General features: G+C 46.6%; 1 protein-coding gene across 3 annotated transcripts in view; it reads left to right on the top strand.

Moving 5' to 3' along the window:
* The window catches only part of plch2a (phospholipase C, eta 2a), a 79,986-nt gene extending 58,267 nt beyond the window's left edge, over window positions 1-21,719 (top strand). For 2 of the 3 annotated variants that reach the window (XM_047039234.1, XM_047039232.1), the window contains exons 5-22: window positions 1,433-1,603; window positions 3,341-3,434; window positions 3,920-4,123; window positions 4,232-4,352; window positions 5,790-5,961; window positions 7,586-7,693; window positions 8,742-8,897; window positions 10,256-10,354; window positions 10,474-10,571; window positions 10,671-10,759; window positions 10,998-11,183; window positions 11,316-11,423; window positions 11,559-11,683; window positions 11,802-11,886; window positions 12,666-12,812; window positions 12,954-13,033; window positions 16,028-16,400; window positions 18,827-21,719. In XM_047039234.1, coding sequence (XP_046895190.1) covers window positions 1,433-1,603; window positions 3,341-3,434; window positions 3,920-4,123; window positions 4,232-4,352; window positions 5,790-5,961; window positions 7,586-7,693; window positions 8,742-8,897; window positions 10,256-10,354; window positions 10,474-10,571; window positions 10,671-10,759; window positions 10,998-11,183; window positions 11,316-11,423; window positions 11,559-11,683; window positions 11,802-11,886; window positions 12,666-12,812; window positions 12,954-13,033; window positions 16,028-16,400; window positions 18,827-20,439 — 4,029 coding nt within the window. In that variant the 3' untranslated portion in view covers window positions 20,440-21,719. The remainder of the gene's footprint in view (window positions 1-1,432; window positions 1,604-3,340; window positions 3,435-3,919; window positions 4,124-4,231; window positions 4,353-5,789; window positions 5,962-7,585; window positions 7,694-8,741; window positions 8,898-10,255; window positions 10,355-10,473; window positions 10,572-10,670; window positions 10,760-10,997; window positions 11,184-11,315; window positions 11,424-11,558; window positions 11,684-11,801; window positions 11,887-12,665; window positions 12,813-12,953; window positions 13,034-16,027; window positions 16,401-18,826) is intronic. The other variant, XM_047039233.1, reaches the window with a different exon arrangement.
* Window positions 21,720-22,116: the final 397 nt, after the last annotated feature.

Consider the following 22,116-nt stretch of genomic DNA (forward strand, 5'->3'; position numbering starts at 1 on the left):
TTCTGTGTTGTTGATATTCATGACTTAATATTATTTGTTGGGCCACATTAGATCCTGGTGTTTCACTCAGAAGGTAGTAAACTGAAGAAACGGGATTCCAGTTCCTTATAAAACACCCTGGAACCTTTCAAAGGCTATGTAGCCAAGTGTAACACAGGAAGCCAAAGCCATGTCGTATCGGATCCCTCAGAGATAGACTTTCCTTCAGAGAGCTTACTCGGGGCTTGAGAGGCGAGGTACATATGCGTTAGCAGTGCATCGGATGCAGCACTATTTTTCCGGTCTGTTGACTGTACTAGCCAGAGGTCTGTCCCGAGCTTACCAAGGGCCTCTCAAGAAGAACTGCTCAATGATTTATCACTGCTAAAAAGTGCCAGAGACCGGAAGGAGAGGCAATGGAGGAGCAAAGTGAGGAATTCATTCATATTAACCACACAGCTAAAACAGAGCATTGTGTGCAAACATCTCCAGCGCCTGTACCCCTCACATAATAAATAGGGAGGGAATGAGACAGATTCGTATTTTCGTTTGGTTTCTGAAAGCGGCATCTCCCTGGGCTTCTGTTCCACGTTAGCATCCATATCCTCTGTAACGGGGGCCTGTTCCCTGTTTGGTCGAGGCAAACTGTAAGCAAGAGACAACTGTGGTTATTTGAACATTCTAGTGTCGTACATACGATGTTTATATCTTTCGACATTGTCATCTGGAACAATTTTGTTCAGTGGAAGTTCTGTAAAAGCTTTTGTGAAAAGTGAGTCATACCGTTCAGCCGTAAGCGTCTGTGCTTGTCACTTGTATCACAACGTCCCCCATGCACTACAGTATAGTCACACTGAGGAACAAGTGTCCTTTCCACCGCGCGAGAGCCATAATCAGTCCCGGGTGGTGAAGAGTGTGTCTTGTCTCTCTGTGTGTATTGGTGTGAGTATACATGCGTCAGCCTCGCTCAGGATCTGGCACGGCGTGAGAACTGGCAGGTTAACTGTCTGTGCGTGAGAGTGTATGTGAGCGCCACATATGCATGCGTGTGTCCCGCTCCGGGGCCGACCTCCCACCCTCACCCACGTCATCCCTCTGCAGTCTGCTGCCGCTGCAAGCGAGGCCTGACATATGGAGCTGCTCGTAGAGCAGACAGCCATCTATGACCCACTGAGGGCTACAGGATCTGCCGCTGCCCTGCTGATTAGCTCGGCTAATCTCTCTGTTGACAAATACATACATAATATTAAATACAATTTCCATATTGGCCTATATTAACTTGTAATTCAAGTCTCGATTTCTGTTTGCGTTTTGGCCTGTTGAAACTAACTGCCACCTTAAGCATAGTGCACGAGTCACGAAAATAGTTCTGGTGCTGCTCCTTAGATATCGTGTCCTTTTTGTGTTCAGTGGAGAGAGCTATGAGGTGAGCTGTCCTTGTGGGTTCTTCCAGGAGGCAGACACTGATGACAACCAGGGCACACTGGACTTTGAGGAGTTCTGCTCCTTCTACAAGATGATGTCCACACGGAGGGACCTGTACCTGCTCATGCTCACCTACAGCAGCCACAAAGACCACCTGGACACCTCCGACCTGGCCCGCTTCCTGGAGCTGGAGCAGAAGGTACACCGTCACACACACATGCATGCACACACACAGACACACGCATGCACACACACAGAAACCAATATGTGTACAAATGTGATGACACGCATGCATACGTTGTACATGTACCAACCAAATGACCTCCCTATGCACTGTTAGAGCATGTCTTCTCAGTGACAACTTTCTTCTCCAGTCTGTTTCCAACTGTCATGAATTGCGGAGATTCATGATTACGCAGAAAGCCTAGCAGGTTACTGTGCGTTTCTTGAGATGCAGTAAAAAGCTTATAGCACCTTATAGTGCTGTTCCAGTATCCTCTTGACTTGTAAATGAAAATCATTCTTCACAGGACTGATTCACAGTCCTTCACAGGACTGATTCGCCTTTCAGAAGACCCTCCATTCACTCAATCTTGTTATAATGCTTTTTAACAGAAAATGCCCCAGTCATCAAACCCTTGAGTTCCACTGCTGAATATTGAACGCTAAGCAAATCAATACCTAATACCCCTGTTTCGGCAAGTTCCAGAAGTTTTTTGCTGACTCCAAACCCAGTATACTCTAGTACCCAAATTAAAATGAATCTTCCAGAAGGAGTGTCTCGTTAGGCATTGCTCATGGTGTCAGACAGACCTCTAATAGATTGACCATGGGTGCCTTAAGTAAAGCTTAATAGCCGTGAGTAAATGCAGACACAGGGGCCCCAACGTGGCTTGTCAAATTAGCACCACCACTTCAAATGAATTTCTAACCGCTTTGGAATAAAATGTGGGCGCTGGTCTAATGGTTTACTGCGAGGACACCAAAGTAATGAAAGCCTCGGCTTCTTTTAAAAACACTGGAATGCACTTAGCACTGAAATGTACATAACTGAAACGAAATGTTCTCTGTTTTGGAGACAGTTACTGTCAGCTTGTTTCAGAGGGTGTATTTTCTCTAATTGTTGTAAGCGTTTCATTGGCAATGCAAATGTGATACTAACTCCCACATCGTGGTGTTTTGCAAGGTGATGCCAAGAGGCCGCAGAGTTGACGGCTGCTATCATAGACTCAGTGTCTCTTACCATCAGTTTACTGCCTTTTGAAGTTAGGATTTTCTGGGTCTACCTAACCTTTCAAAAATACACATTATTTGCTCAGACCATGATAATAAAAATGTCTCAAAACTCAAGCAGAACATAATGTGCTTTTAGCAATATTTAACCCCTACCACTAAAAGACTAAGCCTATGATAAGGTACCACAATTGGGGCAAGTTGGACGTCATAAAGTAGTGGAAAGTCCGGCCAGCTTCTGAAAATGACCAGGGGAAAGTGTCATAACAGATAGTAGAATTAGTATTTTGCCAGCTTTTTGTGTCCAAAACACTGTCTCCACCCATTAAGTAGACCAAGCTACTTAGCCAAAGTCTAGCTGTCTCCCAGGGCTAAGCTTTCACATAGTGAGCCAGTATTGGGAAACCTGGCCCTCTACCCTCTCCTCCCCACCCAAACGGCATCCACTGACGATGATTGACATAGATGGGAATCTGATCGACCAATGATCCGGTTTAAAAAGCCAGCTGTCCAGGAGACAAGCGGATTCCACTGCAGGGATGGGAACAGAACTAGTCTGTGAGGAAGCTCCCTAATTGGTTTAGGGCTGCTTGAACTGCGCCAAACAACTCAGTGTAGTTGTTTTTTCTTGGGGGGATTATTCTCATGGGGAATGGACTGTATGTTTTTGTAATTGATCTCTTGTGTTTTCTCTCATTCCTAGATGACCAAGGTGACCAAAGACCATTGTCTTGAGATTGTGAACAAATTTGAGCCTTGCTCTGAGAACCAGAAGCAGGGGGTTCTGGGTATTGATGGTAAGCACTCTTTTTGGACCTTAACTATGTTCCTTATTGGTCACAACTATTGAAGGGATCTGCAATTGGGCTTTCATCCAAAAAATCCTACCTAGTTCATCTGTGTATAATGTATTAAAATATTCCTAAAAAATTCATATGGTTGAGAAGTATGGAAATCCATAACAGATTTTTAGCCGATGCCCTAAACCATGTATTGCACTCTGCTGAATACATTATCTGGTCCTGGATATTATCTAAACTCATTCAACTTCTTAAGGCATTCTGTGTCTCTTTTAAAACAGTTTTTCTATTCAACATCAAATCTCTTTCTACTTTTAAAATGGCTACTACAGTATACATGGTGTTGGCCATATTTATCTCTGTATGTTGTTAACCCCTATTTCATGCAATTGCATTTATGCTATCATGGTTCACAATATCACCGCTAAACTTTGAACTTGTGAAAGTGAAAGCTTGAGGCTATAGTCTGTCTCCTTCCTCAGGTTTCACCAACTACATGCGCAGTCCTGCTGGGGACATCTTCAACCCAGAACACTACGAGGTGAACCAGGACATGACTCAGCCTCTGTGGAGCTACTTCATCGCTTCCTCCCACAACACCTACCTGATGGGAGACCAGCTCATGTCCCAGTCCAGGGTGGACATGTACGCCTGGGTGCTGCAGGCCGGCTGCCGCTGCGTGGAAGGTCTGGCACTGCACACACACACACACACGCACACACACACACACACACACACACACAGAGCTTCATCTCATGGTGCTCCTGTCTGCCTGTCTCATTCCCTCTCCACAGTGGACTGCTGGGATGGACAGGATGGAGAGCCTATCGTTCACCACGGCTACACCCTCACCTCCAAGATTTTGTTTAAGGACGTTATTGAGACCATCAACAAGTACGCCTTCGTGAAAAACGAGTAAGTGGATAAAAAAGAATCAGCACATTGTCCCCAAACCGCATTCTACTCCAGCTTCAAGGTTTATAGATTCCAACTCGTCCACGGAAAAAGCACAGGGAAAGAAAAAAAAATTCACAGAAGGTGCTTTTATGACATATAGCAAATTAGGTTGAGGTGCCCTGTCATTTTGTATTATGGTGCTCTTAAAAGAAGACAGAATCATTTTAAACCCATGAGATCAGAGAGAATGAGGCTTGGGATTCTATTTCATCCTGGATGGTGTTTTAATGTTCATGAGTTTGATGGGAATAATCATGTGAATGCTACTGGTGCATCATAGCAGCCCTCCCAATATCCTAGATGTGGAAAGCCTCCATATATCATCAAAATGTACTGTAGAAAATGTTTAACATTTGCAGAGGCAGAGGGTGCTTTTCCAACAGATGTTTTCTGTATTTCTGCCATAAAAGCCCAATAATCCATAGTCCCATTAACGGTCTTAAGACTTTTTGGGACTTTCAATTTCTACTTTATTTATTTAGCAATTTATTAAACTAGACATTAGATTCCCTGTTTTCAGTGTGGTGGATATCCTCCTGGATGCTACTCCAGAGTCACCATCATCCATACTTTAGCAAGTGTGCCCTACGTCACAGTCATACAGTGTGATTTTCAGTCATGTGTATCAGTGTGACATATATGTCATGGTGACACATTCTTTATAAGCCTGTTTCAGAATGTGGTTTGTGTGCAAGTAGATGTCGAGAAACGTCCCCTCTCAGACCTGGGAGGTGGAAGGTTCACTGGACTGTTTTCACATGACCTACACATGCATGCGTACACACACTCGCACTCATATACACACACTCCCACACATATGCAACATGTTTCACACAAATCCACTTCCTCACTGGGAAGGCGCTCCACTAAAGGTGACAATGCTATCAAGATGCACACAATCTGGAGTTTGCTGCAAAGAACAGCTATTTATAGACTCAATCTCACAAGTAAAATGAAGCATTGGCGGAACATTGGCTTTTGTGTGTATTTGTGGGTGACTGTGAGCCTTTGTGTGTGTTAAGAGCAATATTTCATGCAACAGTCTGCAGATAATTGCAAGAAATGGAGGGGTGAAGGAATGTATTCAGCATCAAAGGATATTTTCTGGAACATTTTCAAAAAGGCCTTCCGTTGGGTTGGAGGGTAACATGATTGGAATGAAAATCTTGTCTGTCATATAAAACTGAAACCTGTCTGTTGATCAGCCACCCTTTGTTTGAGGTCTCACCGTCTCCAGTCCATAGAACACTGGAGCAGAGAAAGAGGAACTGTTGTTATTCCGAAGGACGTTTATTACTGTCTCATTCTGTCTCCTTCGACTCCCTCTTTGCTACCTTCCAGTAAGCAGACCTTGTGTTCCTGATGGTGTGGATGGTCTGTGGTGTGTATCCACAGGTTCCCAGTCATCCTCTCCATAGAGAACCACTGCAGTGTTCCACAGCAGAAGAAGATGGCCCAGTGCCTGGTGGAGGTTCTGGGGGACAAGCTGGACCTTTCCAGCATCAAGGCAGACGAGTCTGGCCGTCTGCCCTCCCCCCACAGCCTCAGGGGCAAGATCCTGGTCAAGGTAATGAGCATGGCTTCCTGTTTGTCTGGAGGATTTTGAAAACACGGCCCACATAAACATCTGGAAATTGGGAATGCCATTATTGTCAAATGGGGTATTGAACCTAAATGGTTTGTAGCAAAGTGTTTCATCCGGTGACAGACGCTATGCTCCTCTGATGTAGTTGCACACAGAGGTAGTTGCACACAGAGGTAGGGTGTAGAGTAGAAGGTGATGATGGGGGCTTCCTGAACTGGAGTGGAGCTGGTTCTACTTCCAGTCTGGAGTGTGTGGAGCTCCTATTGATGACTAGACTCTGGGCCACGGGCTGTTTTGGACTAATTGGTCCACATCAGGCAGCTACAGCAGCACGGGTCAGTGAACACTGCTCTGCATGACAGTGGGACCCACAAGCTACTTTATTCATTCGCTCCAAAGTTGCTGATATACTGTAGTCTAATACTTGGCAAATATTTCTCAGACTTAAGTGCTCCGTGTCCTGCTCTGAAATGGTAACTGTGAAGGAGTCATTAGTACTGTGCATTCAATAGCTACTTGACCATCTTTTTCACCTGCAGAATTGTAGAGGGCTCAGAGAGAAGAAGGAAATGTACACTTAACCATACTTAGTGGCATGAACCAGAACCCAGGGGCTGTTTTGATTTATTATTGTTTTGATTTATTTATATACCAGTTGATTTAGTTATAGAGAGGATGCCATGCTAGGATCTAGCTGGCCCATACTCTTGTATGAGGGTGTGAGTGTCCACAGTTCACATGTTATCTGTTGGAGCTTCTTGTGTGGTGCACAACACAGCATCTTCCATATCCCCACGGCAACACTAACACAACCTTTCTACAACTCTGAACGCTGCCTCATCGACCTGCACCAGAACCCTGTGTCCCATACCGGGGCTTTTCTGTGGCTGGTGCCGTCAGCCAATCACTGCCAGCAGCATGGGGCTTCACTCTCCCCTGTCACTACAATTGACGATGATTGTGGAGAATCAAACTAGCCTCCTCTCTTGTTGGTGGGGAGCACCTCGGCCCCATCCTTTACCTCCGCATCGATCCCTGGATTTCTGCACCCTTTCATTCATCATTGTTACATCTTTTAAAGTGCCTCCACAACCACTCCTCATGCCCTTTTTAAAGCCGTCCACTTACCTGCCGATGAGCGTATCTCTAGTGAAGCCTTCCTCTGTCATTCCTTCAGATTGCCTTTGGCACACGCAAGTCCCTGGTGCCTGGTTATTCTACAGTCAGGGCCTCTCCATTTACTTATGGAGAACCCAGGGGCAAATCAGGCATTCTGATACCATGGGGCCAAACAGTCCTTGAATCACAGGATGTTTACAAGACCAGACATATACCAGAGACCACAAATAGGATTAGTAAATTCCCCACAAACACATTACTGTGGGACCTATCTACTGGCTTTCCGACACAGAAAGTCAGTACAGTGTATGCATACACATTTAAGTATGTTGACACGGCAACTGCAATATTGGGGGCGTTTTCCATTCGATTCCGTCTGAACCAGGCTGTCTGTGGGCTTCCACTGTTCTTCTGCCCCTGTGCTGACATCTTGTTATTGTGGTTGACTCCAGTGGGGAGGAGGTTAACAGCTCTGTGTCTCACCCAGGGGAAGAAGCTCCCTTCCAACATCGACGAGGACGCCGAGGAGGGCGACGTGTCGGACGAGGACAGCGCAGACGAGATGGAGGACGACTGTAAACTGATGAATGGAGATGTAGGACTCTCTTCATCCTTTCCCTCCTTTGTCTCGTCATCCGCACCTCTATTGTAATCTATGCTGTTGTAATCCATTTGATATATTGTTGGATATGTGTTTGATTGGAGATGCGCTACAATATGCCATGGGTGTGTGTGTGTGTCCGTGTTTGTGCTGTATGCGTGTGACAGCCAGTGAATGCATAAGAGACTGTCTTAGACGAAAGATGTCTCAAGTATGAGGTTATCCCCATCCTTCAGGGGCCTCCCTGCTGGCTCTCTCCCTGCTGTCTCTCCTGTGAAGCCCTGTTTCCTCTGTTTACCTCACATCAATCTTCTTTCTCCTGTCTCTCTATCCCTCACCCTCTCTTCTCGCCTTCCCTCCTCCTGCCTTCTTCTCCTTTCCATGTTTCTTGCTCATTCCAAAGTGGAAGGTACTGTACAACACGGTATTCTGTCATGCTCTGTGTGTTTGAAATGGATGCCTTGTCTCTTGAATATGAACAGGAGCTTTGGTGGAAGGTCATGCAGTCAGGGCCATTGGTTAAGACTCAACAGTTTACTAACAAGTGGTGTTACAGAAGTATTTCTAACCTTAGGGTGTCACATTTATGCAGCCTGACATTAGTCCTACCCCCATGTCATGATGTTGCATGCGTGAGCGTCAAACAGCCGTCTGAATTTGTTTATGGATGAACGGCTCCATCTAGTGGTCAGAGACGGGCAACGATAGAAGACCTTTGTTCTATCAAACTCATGCTCATGCGTAATCAATGGATGAATCATTCATGAGGTGTAATGCATAGACATACATCTGATTTCCTCCATGCTGTCTGTGCTGTTAGTCCTGCTGGAAACTAGGATATTGCATGGCCTTTTTGTTCTGGTCACTGAGGCCAAAATTGGACAATTTTCTTGTTTTTCTTTTCTGCTGAGATGTTATTTTGAGCTTGTTGTCTTACTCCCATAGATAGCTGACCTGCTTCTGTCACACTGTGTACTTATGTGTATTATTCCCCCTCTCTCTTTCCCTCTACACCCGTTGTTCCACTGTGGAATCCTCCAAGACATCAGTCAACAGGAAGCAGGTGGAGAACCTGGCCAAGAAGAAGCTGGACAACCTGATGAAGGAGTCTAAGATCCGAGACAGGGAAGACCCTGACAGCTTCACCATAGCTGCCCTGCCCCCCTCAGGGAACGCCCCTGACAAGGGATCCCTGAAGGTAAAGCCGTGGCTAAAACACACTGAGACTGCACTCTCATTCAGTAGTATAGCCAGCAAGTCTACAATACATGCCCATCAGACTACAATACATGTCCCAAAACAATAAATGCCCACTACTTGGATGTCATAGGTCAGTTTTCATGCCATTGCCACATGTGTTAACCCAATTGGTAATAGTTAAGAGTTATCTGAAAGACGTTTCATATTGGCAAATGTATTGTGGTGGAATTTTATCCTTAAAAGTGAGGTCAGAAGAATTTGTCTTTATTTGTTTATTTTTGCAGCAAGGGGAGGAGCTGAGTTGTAAAACAGTAACAAAATGATGCCTGGAATAGAATGGCTCTCTGGCATGACATTATCTGAGCACTCTTTTAAACAGTAGTTCCAGACAGTTACATAATCAGTTCAATTGTTTTTGTGTATCAAAAGAGGAACTCCACAATATGCAAGGAAGCAAAAAGGAAACAGGCTGCATAACTTAATACAGATGTTCAAGTTCAAGTCTTTTATTTGTCAGGTACACAGAACAACACAAGGTTAGACTGGATGTCCAACACTAGAGACAGAGCTGAAGACAAGAAAGAGGGACTTGTGTTGAAAATCCTTGGGGTATAGGAAATACAACCAGGGTCAAACAGTCACATTTGTTAGATGTTAGGTCAGTAAGCGGAAACTTAAGCAATACTGTCTTAGGCTTGTTTGTGCGATAGACGAATGCGGGGGAGGGGAGGGGGGGGGCTAGTTTGTACAATAGACTAATGCGTAGACTCTGCAGTGAAGGGAGACTGGTGTTTTGGAATGGAAGGGAGAAAACAGGACAGAGTAACACAGCGGATATCGCAAAAAAAAGAAAAACGTTGGACGACGTTAAAGCGGCAGGCGTGTGTTGCTTAGGGGGGCGCCTTAACTGAAAAGTGCAGCGCGAAACCCTGCATGATATATAGAGGTCAGAGCTGGTTAGTTAGTCCACCTGTCTTACCTCTCAGTTATTAATAACCGCTGATGTATATCCACAACTCAAGACCTTTCTAGTTTCCCGGAGGCAAAAGGAACTATTTACCCCCCCCCCCCACTCTCTCATGACTTTTCTCTATCACTTTGCCTACTTCCTTTCTGTCCTCTTTGTCCTTTATCAACACACACCCACACCATGATGAGTATGAACCATCAACGGCGCTGGTTGTCACCCAGAATGCATTGTGTATACTAATGAAGTTTTTCCTTTCACCGTCCACTAATCACTTTCTCTACAAATAATATTACAAGGCTAATTAGTCTGTCAGCAATGACAACATAAATCAAATAAACGTCATCACAGCTGACTTTTTGTCTCGTTGTGATGTGATTGCTCTGCAGGACAAAGGTGAGGACGGCACCGACACAGGAGACGAGGCCAACCCCAGCACCAACAAGCGTCTGGGCAGGTCCTTCATGGGCAGCTTCTCCAAACGCAAGGTCAGCTCCTCGTGCCCCTCTGCCCACACGCTGCTCATCCCTCCCTTCTACCTTGCTCTCCCTTCGTCTTGTTACTGCCATCGGCCAAGGCATGACTGCTGCTGTCTGACCCCCTGCAGAAAAAGACCAAGCTCAAGAAGACGTCCAGCTTTGAGGACACCGACACAGACCAGGAGAGCACCAGCAGTAATTCCAAAGCCCCTCTCCACCACAGCAGGTACCACAGCAGCTCCTGAGCCATCACCGTCCCCGCTGACTAGCTGTCTGGCCCAGCCTGCTGTGTGTTCTCACCCCTGTCATCTGGTTATTCCCGCAGGAAGAAGAAGACCATGAAGCTGTCCAGGGCCCTCTCAGACCTGGTCAAGTACACCAAGTCAGTGGGGGTTTGTGACATCGAGACACAAGGTGCGCATGTCTCTCTTGCTCCCCCGCCTCCCCCCATCTCAGTTTCTTTTTCCCTCCCCTCCCCCGTATACAGTTCCTTATTGGCCCATAGGGACTTTCCTTCCTCCCAGCATCACAAGTCCTTATGACGATGTCCAGATGTTGGCCTTTTCATTTCTCACAGAGTGCGTAGCACTGTATCTCTTATTTTAGAGCATTGAAGACATTTTGTTCTTTAACAACATGTACTCATGAACAGCAGCCAGCTGCAGTTGGCAGGTGTCGTCCCTCAGTGAGACCAAGGCCCACCAGATCATGCAGCAGAAACCGGCTGGCTTGACCCACTTCAACCAGCGCCAGCTCTCCCGAATCTACCCCTCCTCCTACCGTGTGGACTCATCCAACTTCAACCCCCAGCCCTTCTGGAACGCCGGGTGCCACCTGGGTAAGGGATTCACACAGCCACCACGGAGGGAGGGTGACCACCCACCTGACTGTCCTCATCCGAGATGATCCTCGGGTGGGTAAGAAAGTCAACAGGGGTGTACACTCCTGACGGCCTTTCGCTCTCTCTCAGTTGCGTTGAACTACCAGTCTGAGGGGCGCGTTCTCCAGCTGAACCGAGCCAAGTTCTACAGCAACGGAAACTGTGGCTACATGCTCAAGCCTGCGTGCATGTGTGAAGGTGAGCCGCCTCAGACTCGCGCTACTGATTCCCTCAGCCTAGCTGGAAGTGCGGGCAGCCAGACCTCTTGTTATCCTGACTACTCCTACAGCGATGCTACTTTAAGCCTTCTGGGTCCTGTTTTTACACCCATAGGTACCTTTAACCCTATGATGGAGGACCCACTGCCAGGCCAGATGAAGAAACAGCTGGTGCTGAAGATCATCAGTGGTCAGCAGTTGCCCAAACCCAAAGACTCCATGATGGGAGACAGGGGAGAGGTAACACAAGCACACACATACACACACATACACACAGTCCTGCACACTAAAGGGTTGACCTCTACCAGAGTCCTGCCAGGGTGTTAAATGCCGATGTTGCTGTCTTTTCTTCTCTCAGATCATCGACCCCTTTGTTGAGGTGGAGATCATTGGTCTGCCAGTGGACTGCTGCAAGGAGCAGACGAGGGTGGTGGACGACAATGGTGAGCAAAGCTGATGCAGCATAATATGAATGTGAACCCTGCAACGTTATGAGCTGGTTGGTCATCCGGGGAAGAGTATATGTGGTTAGAGCACTTGATAACCAATCAAGAAGTCACAAGTTCAAAGCATCCCTATGCTGTATGTCACTTTGGATAAAAGTGCCTGCTACATGAATACATTATCTTGATTTTTGTATGAGTTACTGGGTGACTACTTGGTATTTTGCCCTTGTGGTGTGCTGTTGTGTGTGATATGGACATGAAGATCCATGAGTTGTGTGTGGCTAGGCAAGGATACATGTGCTTTGTATCTGTGTGTGTGTGTGATGTATTATGAATGAGCATGGCACCACAGTTGTGCGTGGACAGTCTTGTCTGCAAGCCCATGCAGGCATACACACACACACACACACAGTCTGAATTATTCATGTCTGCTGAGCCAGCTGTCTCACTCACCTCTCCCTCCCTCTCTGTTTATCCTGCTCTCCCTATCTGCCTCTTCCCCACCTCTCACTCTCTTTCTTTACCTCCCCTCTTTCTCTCTGCTTCACTCTGTCCAACTCCAACTTCCATTTCCCCTGTCCTATCTCCTCCTCTCTCCCCGGTCTCTCCCCGACCCCCTCCCATAACCTTCTCTCCCCTGTCTTTATTTGAGTCATTTTCTCCCTCGCTTTTCTCGGCCCTTCCTTTTTCTGCCTCTACTCTTTACCCCCCGGTCCTTTTTTGGTTCTCTCCCTCCCTGCCTCCCCTACCACCCCCGTTCCTCCACCTCCGTCCAGGGTTTAACCCTATGTGGGAGGAGACGCTGGTCTTCACCCTCCACATGGCAGAGCTGGCCCTGGTCCGCTTTCTTGTGTGGGACCACGACCCCATTGGCCAGGACTTTATCGGCCAGCGCACCCTCGCCTTCAACAGCATGTTACCAGGTAGTGGAACGAACCGGACCCTTCCTAGAAAAGCCTCCAAGTCTTTGCATGTCTCAGCGTTTGTTTCGAAAAAAACACGGTCTCGTTCCAGTGATGATTTGTGATGCTGTGTTTTTGTGGTTGTTTTTATTTTTATCAAAGGTTACCGTCATGTATATCTGGAAGGTATGGAGGAGGCTTCCGTCTTTGTTCACATCGCTGTGAATGACATCACGGGTAAGGTAGGTACTCTAAAAGGAGGAGCACGCATAGCGCCGGGCTGCCAGGTGTATGGGTACCCCTGTTCTTAATGTGTTATCTGCAATCATTCTCAATGGACAAGAGAAGTACCATTAAAAAGTCTATTAGATTCAAATGACTTCATCAAGTTTGAACACGTTCTTAGAAATTAAGATTTAATCTCTACCTGCGAGGGAAGCTGACACATTAAGTGTCGACATAAATGAAGACATGAGAACTGAAGCAGTTCACATTCGACAGAATAATTGAAAAATCAATAAGGTCCATTAGTCTTCCTTGAATCTGTGAATCATTCAACAAGAAGACTCATTAATCTGTAGTAGGTAGACAGCAAGTGTAGCCCTGCCTGTTGTCCCATCTGTGTTTCTTCGGTGTTGGGACTGCTGGAATAAAAAATATCCAGCAAACTCTTTTTCACATTGCGTTGTTATTTATTTGTCCCTATACAGCCATACCTAAACCGTAGCAGTGGCGTCAGGGTCATGTCCTGAATTGTTGTGACAAAAGATAAACATCTGGATCCCTCTGGACACATGATAGACTTTAAACTATTTACACTCAAACTCTCTCATTTCAGTGTATCTCAATGCATCTTTTATATAAAAGCCATATTACGCCAGACCACCATACTGTAAATGACCACTATTATTCATCTGTGGTCTTCTCTAAATATTTGTGTTTTTGTCGTCAGTGACTTTGCTATTTGTGCATTTTCTGTTCTCTCTCTTCCTAACTCTCTTTCTCTCTCTCACCCTTTTGCTTACTCTCTCTCTCCCTCCCTCCCTGTTTATTTGTGATTTCAGTGGACCCCTCTTTGTCCAAACGCTGCAGTTAGTGGCAGGAAATTATTAGGAGCCCTGAAGGTGCCACTCAGAACTCAGGTGTAGTGAGACCCAATCAGCATCTTGCATGTGCCCAACTCTTCTTCCCGCCCCCACACCAGTGACTCCACCTCCCCTCCTCGAGCCAATCGCAAACATTCAGAAAGGCCAACTCATGTCCCACATGAGTTGCAAACATGACTGTGAACCGCTTTACTCGCCTGCATTGTCATTGACCGAAAGTAGATCCAATGTCACTAACCTGTATCTGGAGTTGTGGGAAATAAGAGAGAGAAAGAGGCAGAGATAGAAAACTACAAGAGAAAGACTGGAGTGAGAGTAGAAAGTAATGCTAGCTAAAGATTCATCTATTCCCATCCTCAGGAGTGAGATAGTCATTGTGCATTGGCACTGCAGGGGTATTCAGTTCCAGAGTGTTGGAGGACTATCCTATCTGTTTCCTTTCTTGTTACTGTTCATTATATTTCGTTTGCGTCTGCAAAACTGTTGTAGATAATGGATTTCTGTCATTGTCATCATTTAAATGGATTTCTACAGTACAGTCAGGAACTTCTTTAGTGTGAAGCACTAAGTGCAAACAGTGCGTTTTGTCCCTGATTCTATTTGTCTTGTTTTCTAACTATTCATGTTAGATGTTAAGACATGCAGTGTTTTCTCCTTGGCTAAAGCTGGTGTGGCCCCATTGTCTTCCTATGAGGTTTTTACTCATAGCTTACTGTCTAGCTTACAGCTATTTATGTTCCTGGTATCATATCTGAGTCAGTCAGTACTGTTTGTTCTACCATATGGACCTTCCACATGGTTTCTGACTTGATATTGGGTCACTGTACATCATGTGCTGAAGCAAGGCAAGTGTTAAATATCCATAGACTGTTCGCCTATGCCGCAGGTTGATGTGTGTCAGGTTCCATAGAGAGATTTGATCTTGCAACCCGGTGGATAAAGACAAGTAAATGGTGCTATCCCCCATCCCAGAAACGGTTATTTAGATCAAGCTACGGACATCAAAACAGAATACTTACTGGTAGTGATCAGATTGTGTATCGGTGGAAGTGCAACAGATTTCCCACTGTCACTTATGAGTGACTGTGAAGTTAAGTCTCATCATTCTTTTTGTCACCTTACCTCTGTGTCAGTGGTCACTGTTCTTTGCCATCCTCACGTCCATTGTGACCTTTCACCCTCCACCCAAGTCCTACATTCTGGATGGACACAGGCCGCACCCTCTCACTGTGCTGTGGTGTCAGAATTAGAAATCATGTGTTCTTCATAGTTTGTGAACAGTACACTTCTGTTTAATTCCATATCAGTGATTGAAAGCTGTCATGACAATTCACAATTGTCCTTGACAATCATGGAAATTAAATTGGACATATAAAAATGTTTGATACTTTTAATGAAGTCACACAGTTGCATAGCAAATTAACAAATAATTTTAGATGGTCTGAAGAGTTTGTCTATTTTAGGATGAAGGACTCGATGGCCTAACCCTCAACAGATGCAGTGAAGGAGCATGTGCTAAATCTAGCAGCAGCGCATGAATTGCTAACCTCTGCAAAAGTATTTTTTTACAGAATCATACTTAACATATGTATTCAAATCTAGGCTTCCAGCTTTTTATTAAGGGTTTCCATTGGGAATCTATCAATTATTATGACGGGTGACATTCTATCAAAGAAACACTGATAGAAGATCTCATGTCATGTAACCTTTTGGTATTTAAAACAAAAGAGTATGATTACTGGTCATACTATACTGTCTTTCTTGTAAGTCGCTTTGGATAAAAGCGTCTGCTAAATTATTAAATGAATTATTAAATATTTCTGGTTGAATATTGCATGGACAGATATTTTCAATGGTGTATGTAGTTTGTATTGCATCCGGTATCTGTCCTGAATATCAAAGCATGTCTTTGATTAATAATCAACTACCCTCCCTCATTTGTCATCTTACTAATACAGTAATGCAACAGTGACAGCCCTGTCACTCCTGGTCATACTTGGCTTAAGACTGTATTGTATCTCAGTATTTCTTTACTGGTTGATTTAAATAGCAATGGCATAAACAGTGAGGGTTTATCTGTGCGTGTTGTACCAGTTTAATATGTGTGTTTTACTCTCTGTCTCTTTGCAGGCCAAGGTGGCCAGCGGCATAAAAGGGCTGTTTCACAGAAGCCCAAAGCAGTCTTCCCTAGACAGCCATGCTGTTGCACAGCACAGCCGTAAGCACCCATTTGGTGTCCACCTCCTTCGACGCACTGCCAGCGCCCCCACCAAGGGACAGCCCAAGGTCAAGAAGGGCTTCCCGGAGATCGCCATCGACACCAAAGACTACAGTTCAGAGGGCGCCAACGAGGACCGGGAGTCCGAGGAGCGGGACGCCACCTCCTCCCAGCCCCCGCCGCCCAATCACAGCGAGGCGTCCAGCACAGCGTGTGGCCAGCACCAAGGCCCGGGCCCCTGGGACCACAGCACCAATGGGGCCTTCCACCCTGAGGAGGGCAAAGGTAAGATCCCCCCACGCTTCCTGCGAGGCCCCATGAGTGAGCCACTAAAGCGGGTAAACCGCCTGCGCTTCCAGGACCCCCTGGATGAGAAGCCTGGGGTGTTTGCCCGCGTGGCCATCAATAGCACAGGCAGGATGGGGGTCTCTTCCAACTGCATCAAGTGTGTGATCGGTTCTAAGGAGAGCCCCGAGGTGGAGAGGAGGTCCAGGGCGGAAGAAAGGCAAGCAGACAGACTGGGGGGTAAGGAGAAGCAAGAGAGAGCTTCCCGCTCCCCCACAGCTTTAAGGCAGGTTCAGCCTGAACCTCTGCCCAAGCCTCAGACCATGGCTGCCCAGCCGGAGCTTGAATCCCTGCCTCACACCAAGTCCCAAGCAGAGGCCCAGTCCCTAATCAAGCCCCAGGCTTTGTTCCGGCCTATCCCATTGCCCAGATCCAAAGCCAAAGCCAGGCAAACTCTTGATACCCAGCCTAGCCGGCTCTGCCCTGACCCTAATGTGAGGAGCGCCCGCTCCTGCAGTGTGCCCCGCCGCCACAATACCTCCTCTGTCTCCCCGGCAACAACCCTCTTGCCTGAGTGTAGGAGCAGTCTGCGTTGGCAGCGCCCGCCACCACCAAACTATGGCACGGCCTGCGGCCTCAGCACGGTGGCCAACCCCTTCACCAGGGCCACCGTGGGGGGCACCGTGGGGGGCACAGCGGGGGGCACAGAGGGGGATGAGCTGTCGCTGAGCGACGCCAGCAGCTCTGACAGCCTGGGCAGCCTCAGCAGCCTGGAGCTGCCTCCTGCTCTGCCGTCCCGCGCGGTCCTCGACAGCCGCAAGCGCGCCGTAGGCACCCTGCAGCGGGAGATGAACGCCCTCTTTGCCCTGAAAATGGACGAACTGCGCAGCAAGTCCCCCATGTTCTTTGCTGGTAAGGTAGAACAGGTGTCGACTCCTTAGTCCACCCCGTCTGTGTTTCCCTGCTGTGACATAGTGGGCCAGTAGCAGGGCCTAGCAGTGAAGACCTTGTTACCCCACGTCCTCAGAGCACACCCCTGGTATTAGCTTCCTGACTGTTGACATGTGATGTCCTCCTTGTCCCATTTACCATTTTAGTTTCTTGCTAGTTCTTTAGTCTAATCTAGACCCTAGTTCCTTCCAAACACCAATCAAATCTTACCCTAGTAAGTGTCTTGCTAGCAACTATACGCGGGATAGTGTCACTACTCATTGAATAAGTAACAGTGCTTACAGAAGCATTGATAATTAGATGGTATGTAATCAGTGTGTTATTTGTTATAACATAAATTTGTGTTATACAGTGTGTCAGTGCTTATTTGTCCTTCTGACAAACCTGACCCACCTGACAGATGAAAAAACTGGTAAGTAAGAGAAGGAATCAGCAATAGGGTGTAATTAGTCAGTTATGCAACAATGAATTCACAGGGTTATTACTGTACATATAGTACTAACCACAGCTACCAGCCAACATCCTGGAGGAACCGAACACACATTCGTGGAGAAGCCAACTTGGGGACACCAATTTAATAGTCCCTTAGCTTTTCCCACACAAATTTACAGTACATATTTATCCTTGTCATCAGCTGCATGCAGCTGTCAGACAGATTCTCTGCTCCCAGAAATTAAACTTTTGAAGCTGTACTATGGCCCTCGTCAGTGGTCACTTCACAAACTAATGACTGTTTCATTGTTTACTCTCTCTATCTCTCTGCTAACACTAGGCGGGATATACATGTTTTCCTTGAATTTTCTTTTCTTTGTGTGCTTCCAGTTTCTCTCTGACGTCTAATTTTGTGTCTTCCTGCTGTAGTGCTCTTCTCTCCACTCTCTCTCCCTCTAATCCCTCCCTGTTTGTGCTAAAGTCCTTTTTCCTTCTGTCCCCCTTGCACGCTCTCTCTGTTCCTAGTGCAGAATTGAGGGGATGACCAAAGCCAGGTAAAGAGAACCCTTGAATGAAGCCTCACTATTTCCCCCCTCCCTGAATGCCTGTTTCACCTCCCTCTCTCTCCTCTGGCCTTCATGCCCTGCTGATCTTCAGGTGCACCTCAATGTGTTCATTACCTCATCTGTGGTAGAGAATGGCATCGGCATAATTGTGCCACGAATCACACACGCCACTGTGACTTAAAGCATGATTATTTAGACGCTAGGAATATGGATTTGGTGTCTTGTAGGTGGAATATTTTGGTACATGGTTTTGCTTTGTGTGAATGAACATAGATCATATATACATGTTTGTTTGTTTTTTGCCTTAGGGCAGTTTTTTGGGTGGTATACTGAATTCCAGCTTTGGTCCATTTTAGCATCAGCAGAAGGCATGCATAATGTTAGGGTACTAAGTTTATGCATTAACCATGATTGATAATTGGTTGTCAGTCATACACACGCTGATGTTTGTCTCGGTTGTGCTTTTCCTCTCCACAGACCATTCCACCGTGCAGAGACCACTCCCTCCCCTTCCACTGCTCACACCAATCACCGAGGAGGCATCTGATGGACGCTTCACTCGCTCTGCCCCCTCTCTAGCAGACCACACGTCATCCCACTGTCGCTCCCCACCATCCACAGCAATAACCAGTGTTCCAAACCACCAGGGAGAGAGTCCTGTCAACGAGAGGGGGAACAACAGCAGGCCCCCTTTCCTTCACAGGGCCTCCTCAGCCCCTGGAACTCCACTCCCTTCATGCGAGGCACCAGACTCGAAACCACCCACCTCCCATTCCAATAAAGACCCTTGGGTCAGCAACGGCACTGTGCCCCACCAGGAGCAATGCCTTCAAGTTGACGCACCACATGCTGACCAAAATACTGAGTGTAAGATGGAGCCGTCCTCTGCTGTCCCTTCCACTAAACACTCTTTAGTCCCCAACCCTCCCAAAGTCCAGGCCTTGAGAGCACTGTTTGGCCCCCCTTCCTCAAATACGCCCTTCCGTAGGACCAAAAGTGAGGGACATGTGCGAGTGGCGCCAGGGACAGGGCAGTGCCAGTCAACAGTGCCGGAAGTGTGCACTGATGCCACCCTGAACGACCGACTTTGGAGCAAGCTAGAGCCAGGCAGCCATCGAGACAGTGTGTCGTCCTCGTCCAGCATCTCCTCCAATGACACAGTGATCGATCTGTCCCTCCCCAACCTGGCCAGGAAGAGCCTCACCTGTTTGAGCAGCGCTGGGGGCGGACCCTCAGGCAGTGGGACCAGCTCACCCTGGGCCAACCACCCTCACTCAGTCATCACCTCATATGCCACCCCACGGGTCAGCAAATCAAAGTCCAACCCCAACCTCCGGCAAGGGGAACTGGAGGACGAGCTCCAGCCCCGACCCCTAGGAACACCCAGAGAGGCCCCGACAGAGTCCCCCAACAGACTCACCCAGAGGAGGCACACCTGGAGCAGGCTCTACATGGAGGGGCTGAAGCAGTCGTCCTCCACCACCTCCACAGCCAAGAGGCCCTCTGTGCCTCCCACTGCGGCCAGCAGCTCCGTCGACACTGGGGCTTCCATGTCCAAGAGCCTAGGAGACTTGACCTCGGATGACATCGCTTGCAACTTTGACAGCAAATACCGTAGCATCAGCCGTAGCTTCATCGTCAGGCCCTCCAGGGACCAGCTCCGGAGAGGGAGTCCCCAGAAGCCCAGGCCCCCCGGCGACCTGACGGAGCAGCTGCGGATGCTGACTGATGTGGAGCCCTTGACGGCTCGCGACTTTTCGCCACTGCCCCAGGAGGCGGAGGAGGCCCCCCTGAGGAGGATGTCGTCCCGGAGCCAGAGCAGGGTGCGCTACATCGCCAACAGGGCCAAGCAGGCTCAGGAGAGGCAGAGGCTCCAGAGACTGGCCCAGGCCACAGCTGGTGCTGGCAGCGTCAGTGGCAGCCCCATCGAGGAACGGGGCAACCCTGAGGGGGCATGCTGTGTTGCCAGGAGCCCCTGTGCTGGTCTGGACCTGCTGAGCCAGCTTACCCCCCCAGGGCCCCCCAGCAGACAGTCCCAAACTGACCCCAACCACAACAATAACGAAGTCTTTTTTAGGCTTAAGCTCTGAACTTGTTGGAACTGAACGTGAAAGGCCTCAGAGTTTAACTGAGGAAATCCATCCAATGTTCCACAAGTGGAAATTGTATTTTTTTGTTAAGAACAGGGAATCTGTTTTATCTTGACAGGATCTGTCTTACCAATTTGTTGTTAAAGCACTGAATAATTCTAATCTTCCAGAGACATTTAAATGAAGCCACAATCACCATATAGATAAGGTTTTTTGTTGATTGCTATGAGAATCACCTTATAACTCTGGATTATGTTATCACTGTTGTATCCATTATTCATAATTCACTCTTCGAAGCATTTAACTCATAACTGGTCACTGTACTAGAACCAAACAACACATAGTCTAATAGAGACAAAGAGATCTTAGAAAGGTGGTCTCTACATTGCAGCCAATTGTTTGCACCAGATGTTAAATATTGACAGAATATATTTCAAAAACAATTTGCAAGACTTTCTTTATGCCTGTCTAAGTTTATAGAGATGTCCTCCATGTCCAAGTTTTCACTCTAACATGACAATTTCCTGCAAGCAGCCAATAGTGGACTATGTTTTAAAATGACCCATTCCAACCCTTTTTTCTTGTTTTAAACTTGAAATGTGATAGCATACTGTACTTCTAAACTGAGATTAAATACACTGTATATGTTGATACATTATATACCCAGTAGCGGAGCTATGTGCTAGCAATATTTTTTTTTACTATGACAATGTATTATACTGACGATATCCTAGATGGATTTTTAAACAAATGGATGCAAGCAAAAGACCATGCTATGTATTTGTCTCTAAGGATAGTAGGAAATCAATATTTTACGGAATAAAAGGTCTTTTATTATTTCATTTTATTTTTTACTTTTTTATCTTCTGCGTACAGTGACTAAATGGTGATTTGACTGTGCTGCCAACATTGTTGCTAACTGTCCAACCCCATGGCATGTCCACAGATATTTTATGCTAGACAAAACAAAAAAACAGTAGTAGTGTTGTTTATTTAGCATCCGTTTTATCGATTTTTCTTTTGACTGCATGTATTTTATGCATTGTTTTTGTCCTAAAGGTCGATTTTATTTTACAATGACTTTTTAAATGGAAATATGTCAGTTTATCTGCACAGTTTAAGACTGATTAATGGAATGTTTGGCCACAACAGCATCATGTCTAAATTCCTTCAACATGGTGGTATCAAAGCACGTTTATTTGTACTGTACTGTTTGCACTGCCATGCCAGTTCTTTGCAGCATTTTAGGAACAATATTTAAATAAAAAAACATGTAATAATTAGCTGAATAAATCTCTTTACTGTATAGTACCATGAGTTTGTATCTCGTATGTCATCACTATACGTCATTCACCATATTTTGTAACCGTGTTCAGAACAGATGGCAGTCGGTTAACAAAAGAGCCCAATAACAAAAGAGTTCAGGCTATGCTTTGCTGGCTTGAACCCAACCTAGGGCTGTTTACGCCTAACCTTTCTAATCCTCACTGGCTGTTTGCCAGACTCCTGTGAGTCCAAAGATTTGCTGAACAATTATGGGCAGACCAGTTATATTTCATGCCAGACAGTTGTTTAAACAAGAAAACATTTATCTTCAGTCCCCAGTTTTTTTTCAACAAAGCCAAAATATTTAACTAAAATGCTTTCCAAGTAGCCTACAGCAGCGGTATGGGATGT

Source organism: Hypomesus transpacificus, chromosome 18 (genome assembly GCF_021917145.1).
Source record: "Hypomesus transpacificus isolate Combined female chromosome 18, fHypTra1, whole genome shotgun sequence".
In the NCBI taxonomy this organism is placed as follows: domain Eukaryota; kingdom Metazoa; phylum Chordata; class Actinopteri; order Osmeriformes; family Osmeridae; genus Hypomesus; species Hypomesus transpacificus.